General features: G+C 54.2%; 1 protein-coding gene across 1 annotated transcript in view; it reads left to right on the top strand.

The window, feature by feature from the left end:
• Positions 1-6,919, top strand: part of RALGAPA2 (Ral GTPase activating protein catalytic subunit alpha 2) — a 97,325-nt gene that overhangs the window by 34,278 nt on the left and 56,128 nt on the right. The window contains exon 22 of the mRNA XM_033513270.1: positions 362-517. Within this exon, the coding sequence (XP_033369161.1) occupies positions 362-517 (156 nt within the window). The remainder of the gene's footprint in view (positions 1-361; positions 518-6,919) is intronic.

Below are 6,919 nucleotides of genomic sequence, written 5' to 3'. Positions count from 1 at the left end.
GGGGCTGTGCATGGGGCTGTGCAGGGGGCTGTGCAGGGGGCTGTGCAGGGGGCTGTGCAGGGGGCTGTGCATGGAGCTGCAGGGCTGTGCATGGAGCTGTCTCTGTGTGCATCGCTGTTTGTGTCACTGCTGGCCACGACAGCCGTGCCCCCTGGCTGGGATGCGAGGCAGGGGATGCAGGGGAGGCTGCAGGGGGATGCAGGGAATGCAGGGGTGCTGCAGGGGTGCTGCAGCTGTGCTGTCGTTGCAGGCTGCCACGCTGCCCAGCGAGTACAAGGAGGGGAAGCTGCAGGGAATGCAGGGGAGGCTGCAGGGGAGGCAGGGGTGCTGCAGGGGTGCTGCAGCTGTGCTGTCGTTGCAGGCTGCCACGCTGCCCAGCGAGTACAAGGAGGGGAAGCTGCAGGCCTTCAGGCTGCTCTGTGCCATGATGAGCCGGCGCCAGGACCTGCTGCCCAACTCCGACTTCCTGGTGCATTTCTACCTGGTGCTGCGCCTGGGGCTGACCAGCGAGGACCAGGTACGGGCTGGGCTCTGGGTGCTGCTGCTGGTGGTGGTGGTGCTGGTGGTGCTGCTGGTGCTGCTGGTGCTGCTGGTGGTGGTGGTGGTGGTGGTGCTGCTGCTGGTGCTGCTGGTGGTGGTGGTGGTGCTGCCAGGACCCAGCACAGCTGCGGGCACTGTGCCTGCCCCACGCCCCCCTGGCCTCGGTGCCAGGCGAGGAAAAGGCTTCACCGGGCTCTGGGGTGATGGTTGTCCCACAGAAACGGCCTGGTGCTCGTGGGAATGTGCAGAAATAATCTCTGAACAAATTCAGGACTCGTCTGTGAGCACTCCCAGGTTTTTACAGCTGTAGGAACCAGAGCAAGGGCTGCAGCTCTGCTGGGGGTGGCAGCAGGGAAATTCTGGGAGTTACTGATGGTGCCTGTAGGAAATCAGCCAGGTTGGATTGTTTGAGATGGAAGAGGGAATTGTTACCAGGCTCCTGCCCCTCGGTTTCCCTCCTGGAAAGTTAGAGCATTTGGAAAACACTCCTTTTAAACAGGGAGGAATAGAGGCAGGGGTTTTCTCCTGGGAGATCCCAGGAATCCTGCTGCAGCTGCACATCCCTCCATGTCTCCCTGGATGTTTCCAGCCCCTCACTGCAATCCCTCTGTGTCTCCCTGGATGTTTTCAGCCCCTCACTGCAATCCCTCTGTGTCTCCCTGGATGTTTCCAGCCCCTCACTGCAATCCCTCTGTGTCTCCCTGGATGTTTTCAGCCCCACACTGCAATCCCTCTGTGTCTCCATGGATGTTTCCAGCCCCACACTGCAATCCCTCTGTGTCCATGGATGTTTTCAGCCCCACACTGCAATCCCTCTGTGTTCCTGGATGTTTTCAGCCCCACACTGCAATCCCTCTGTGTCTCCCTGGATGTTTCCAGCCCCACACTGCAATCCCTCTGTGTTCCTGGATGTTTCCAGCCCCTCACTGCAATCCCTCTGTGTCCATGGATGTTTTCAGCCCCACACTGCAATCCCTCTGTGTCCATGGATGTTTTCAGCCCCACACTGCAATCCCTGTGTCTCCCTGGATGTTTTCAGCCCCACACTGCAGTCCCTCTGTGTCTCCCTGGATGTTTCCAGCCCCTCACTGCAATCCCTCTGTGTTCCTGGATGTTTCCAGCCCCACACTGCAATCCCTCTGTGTCTCCCTGGATGTTTTGCAGACTCTGCTGCTGTTCTTTGTTCTTGCTCTCCACTCTGGTGGCTGTGTTTGCCTCTTGGTGGCACACTTGACCGCAGGTTGGCTGCTGTGTGTGTGTGTGTCCTTCCCTGAGCTGTGGAACAGGGAGAGCTGTTCACTGAGGTGTCCTGGAGCCAGGTGTTGATGGCAATCAGGGTGTTTATTCCTGCTCCTGTATTTCCAGGCTGCTCAGAGTGCCAGCCTTTTTGTGACAGGATACTGGAACAGGGATCCTAGCATGCTTTCTAGGAAATCAGAATTAAAATAAACTTGGGGGTGGCCTTTTTAGCACAGAATGGCAAATTTTGGCACGGTTTGTCTGCTAGGCACAGGCATGAACGTCTCCCTTGTAAGGAATGTTCACAGAAGGAAGGCTGGGAGCTGTCTCATGGAGGAATTTTCCTTCTCTGTGGATCACCAGTTGCAACTTGTAGCATTTATATGGGAAAGCCACAGGAAGACAGCCCAGCTCCAGGAAATACCTTGGCTACTTCAGAGGAGCCTTTTAGGTGGTTACATAATTAGTAAAAGTATTGCAGTGGGGAACCTCTTTGACCTGAATGGTTTTCAGTATTGTGGTTTGTGTGCCAGGTGTTTTTATTTTAACTGTATTTCTCTTTTCACTCCTCGCTCACTTCAGGATGTGAGAGTAGGAAATTGCTGCTGTGTTGTGTAGCTTTCAGGGCTGCTAGAAAAACAAACCCATCAGGTTTTGAATATGCTATCCAAGAGTGCAGTGTCATTCCCAGCCTTGCAGCCCGCTCTGGGGTGTGTAAAAGAGCAGTGTGAGGCTGGATTTTATGGGAGGCTCCCGTGGCTGAGCCCGGGCTGGAGCAATTAGCTCAGCAGAGGAGACAGAGGGGTAATGAGCTGCAGCTAATTTGTCCTTGTGGAAGTGTCTGACAGCAGCCATCCCTGGAGAAGTCAACAACTCCCTGCAAGGGTTGCATCACCTCTGCAGGTGGGAGAAGGGAGCACAGGAGGGGCCAGGGGCTGAGGGAGGTGTGTGGGAGCCTTCCTCCTGCCCTGCTGCAGCCCTGGCACTGCTGCTGCACTGCTGCTGCAGCCCTGGCACTGCTCCTGCCCTGCTGCTGCAGCCCTGGCCCTGCTCCTGCACTGCTGCTGCAGCCCTGGCCCTGCTCCTGCAGCCCTGGCCCTGCTCCTGCCCTGCTGCTGCAGCCCTGGCCCTGCTCCTGCCCTGCTGCTGCAGCCCTGGCCCTGCTCCTGCCCTGCTGCTGCAGCCCTGGCCCTGCTGCTGCAGCCCTGGCCCTGCTGTGATGCAGCCCTGGCCCTGCTCCTGCCCTGCTGTGATGCAGCCCTGGCCCTGCTCCTGCCCTGCTGTGATGCAGCCCTGGCCCTGCTCCTGCCCTGCTGTGCTGCAGCCCTGGCCCTGCTGTGATGCAGCCCTGGCCCTGCTGTGATGCAGCCCTGGCCCTGCTGTGATGCAGCCCTGGCCCTGCTGTGATGCAGCCCTGCTCCTGCCCTGCTGCAGCCCTGGCCCTGCTGTGATGCAGCCCTGGCCCTGCTGCAGCCCTGCCCTCTCTCCCTGGCCCTGTATGAGCAGTGTTCTCTGGGGCTCCCGTTCTCCCCTCCCTGGCCCCCAGTGGGAAGGGAAGGAGCTGGGACGATCCCTGCCGGGCTGGGGCTCAGGGAAGGAGCTGCACCTGTGCTCAGGGGCTGGGAAATCAGGAAATGTCCCTGCCTGGTTTGTAGGGATGCTGTGGGATAGCCTGCTGCACTCTGGCTGGGCATGGCTGCCCAGTGGTCACAACACTCCTGTCCAGCAGCTGCAGCCAGGCCTGTCTTTTGGTTTGGGTGATAAATGCAGCTCCTTAAATCAACCCAGAATCACCCTGCCACGCACAGGTTTTACAAATAAGCAGGGAAAGAAATGTATTGTTATTATTGCTGCTCACTGTAACAGTGCTTCTTGCTTCATTCACCTGAAGGAGTCGATAAGCGTCTCCTTGCTCCACATCCTCCTCCTTTTTGCTGAATAACAAAAGTACCAAAACACAATGCCAAAAAGCTACAAATGCTTCTCAGAAAATCAGCTGTTGGCATAATTGGGATTCTTTAGCTCAGGTCGTTCTGGCACTTAAATGATCCTTTGAGTTTGCTGGTGGTTGTCTCCTGAGAATTAATTCTGTGGACTTTTGTTTCTTATTTCTGTCTGAATTTCTGCTCATAGTCTGAGGGGAGGAGGCAGTGCAGGGGAGGTGCTCACCTCGTGGGACACTGTAAAGGGGCAGGTTTTTAATCCTTTTTTGGGTCTCAGCTCTCCCCTGCTGGGTGTTGTTTTTTAGCCAGTCTCACCTGGTGTCACCTGGCACTCAGGTTACCTGCAAAGGGAGCAAGGCTGTCACCTGCATTCCTGACTTTGGAGTGGGTTTAACAGATTTGATTGAAGTATGATCGTACAGACTCGCCAGAGGACCTCTGGAGTGGGACACTGGAGTTTTTAGAGCACACAGTCAAAGGTGGAGTCTCCAGAGGTTCTCTGTGGAAAGGACAGTGGACAGCCAAGGAAGGAGACTCTGCTGGTGCCTTTGTCAGTTCAGTGATACCAGGAGCAGAACAAACTTTAAATATGGAATAAGAGGGAAGTCCTGGCAGTCCAGCTGAGCTGGCAGATGTCCTGGGTGATTAAATGTCAGCACAAGCAGCAGGCCTGCCCTGGGGCACAGGCTGCCTGCAGCCAGGGCACTCACTCAGCAGCTTTGCTGTAGCTCAGTTCCTTGGAGCAGTGCTGGGGTGGATCAGCAGCTCTGTCTGTGGAGGTGCCCATTGGCCATAAACCTCGTTATTTGTTCCAGAGGCCCTGGAGGTGATGATGGCAAGGAGGCTGCAGCAGCTCTGAGCTCTGTAGAAACACCCCCTGGAGCTCTCTGTGGTGTGGGAAATGGCTGATTTGCAGGAGGAAGCGTTTTCCAGCAGAGCTGCTGCCAGAGGAGTCATTAATTACCTGTTTGTATTAGCACTGCTCTGACACTAGAGAACCCCAACATCTGTGGATCTTTGGGTGCAGTGCTCACCCAGCAAAGGTACAATAAATGAGTAGTTTTGCTTTTGTCCTGTGGAATGGGTGCTTCTTGCCTGGATTTCTGCCCGATGGCGTTGCACTCGAGGGCCCTTGGTTGCACAGGAACCATCGAGCTGTTTAGATTCTTTCCCAGGCTGCCATCTAAAAGGAAATAACCTGAATGTAGTCTATTAAGGCTTGGATTCCCCTGTTTTAGCTTCTCAAGACTTCTTTCCAGTGGCTGCCATGGTTTTCTCCCTCTCTTAATCCACCCCTTATCTCAGTTTCTGTAGAGAATTTGCCTGTGTGCTCCCACGATGTGTGTGAAGAAGTGTTAACAGACAGCACGTTTGTTTCCAGCAGGGACAAACAAAAGTCCAAATGCCAGGGTCTCACAGGAACCCTGACATCCCCTGTGCTGGCCCAGAGTGGGGAGAGCAAAGAGCTGGGGATTGTGGCAGCGAGGGGGAGCCAGGTCCTGGCAGCTGCAGGAGCTGTGCCTTCAGCAATGCTTTTGCTGGTTTTGTTCTGTTTGTTTGTTTGCCCTTCCTGAGCTGCATCCTCGCTCCCCAGTGCTGGCTGTGGTCAGTGCTCTGTCTGAAGTGACTGCACCCACAGCCTTGGCCCTGTGCCCACTGCCTGCTCGGGGACTGCCCTGTGCAGCCACAAACATAAATATTAAATGTGTGTTCCAGTCCTTTATCCCAGTGCTCTCCCCACTTGGGAGAGCATCAGACGTGCTCCAATGTGGGAGAAATCTAAAGAAACTCCCCCTGTTGTATCCCAGCCTCCAGGCACTTGGGCTATAAAACGTGCCTGTTTTGGGGTTAGGTTTTACCTGGCACCTTGGAATGGATAAATTAACCCTCAGTCTCCCAGGGCTGCCAAAATACTTCATAAACTTGTGTTGGAACTTTATTTTTGACAAACCAACTCTTGCCTAAAACGTCGTGGTAGGTAGGAGAACTTGGCAGAAGTGACTGGAAGCATTTGTTCCTTTAAAGTAGAAAAGGAAAGTCTGAAGTGCACTGTAAATAAATGATCTTCCCTCGGCTGCTGGTGAGGAACAGAGTGAACTTGGAGTGAAAAACGCGTGTTGTTCCTGTCGAGGGACAGCTGGAAACGTGAGGAAGGCAGCTGGCAGGCTATTTGGTTACACCTGTAATCTGCAAAAGCCTGAACAAAAATTAGGTAAAGAATATTTTTGCAATTGACCTTTCAGTGAACTTGCATAAATTTATTTCGCTTACTCGGTGGATGTTTGCGACCTTATAATTTGAATGAGTGGATTAAGCTATGCTGAAATATGATGCTGTTTATAGGGTTAATGCATCTGAGAGGGACATGCATGCGAGTGCCCCCTCCTCTTCCCCAGCTTTAACACCACAGAGCATCATTCTGAATTGAAATAGTCCATAATGGTCCCCGTTTTCACTTTTCTTTAACAACATGAACGCTAAATTATAGCTGTGCAATTATGTAAACAATGGAAATGCTTCCAGAATGAATACTTCCTTTTAAATTTTCATTTTGTGTAATTGCTGAAAGGTTTGGAGCCATAATAAACCAAAATTATTTTACACATTTATCGTTCTAAAGGTCAATTATGAAAGAAGTAAAGCAACAACAGTGTGCAGAATGAGTAAACCAATTTCCACGGCCATCACCATATGTTTTTCTTGTGGCTTGTGTTTTCCAGTTGCTGTGTACACAGCATTCAATGGAAGTGATTCATTGGCCGGGCTGGGAGCTGCAGCCCAGTTTGCTCCCTGTTTGCAGGGAGGGCAGGAAGCGGGGCTGTGTTTGAGTTACCTGATTTTGCCCTGTTGCTGATAGCACAGATGTCCTGGCTCCCTGTGCTCCCACGAGCCTGTCACTGCTGATCAGCTCTGTGAGCCCCTGGGCCACTGCCCCGCGTCCCCAGGTGCCACCAGCGCTTGGTGGCCCAGGGACGGGGCTGCCAGGCTACCTGTGAGCTCTGGCCTGGGCTGCTGCTGGCCCTGCCCTGCCCAGCAGTGCTGCCACGGCCAGGGGACAGCCTGCCAGCCCCAGCTGGGACCCAGAGTGCCGGGGGTGAGCTGCTGAGTGCCCAGGATGAGCTGCTCAGTGCCCAGGATGAGATGCTGAGTGCCCAGGATGAGATGCTGAGTGCCCAGGATGAGATGCTGAGTGCCCA

The sequence above is a fragment of the Parus major genome, chromosome 3 (assembly GCF_001522545.3).
Source record: "Parus major isolate Abel chromosome 3, Parus_major1.1, whole genome shotgun sequence".
In the NCBI taxonomy this organism is placed as follows: domain Eukaryota; kingdom Metazoa; phylum Chordata; class Aves; order Passeriformes; family Paridae; genus Parus; species Parus major.
This window is presented reverse-complemented; position numbering and strand designations above follow the sequence as displayed.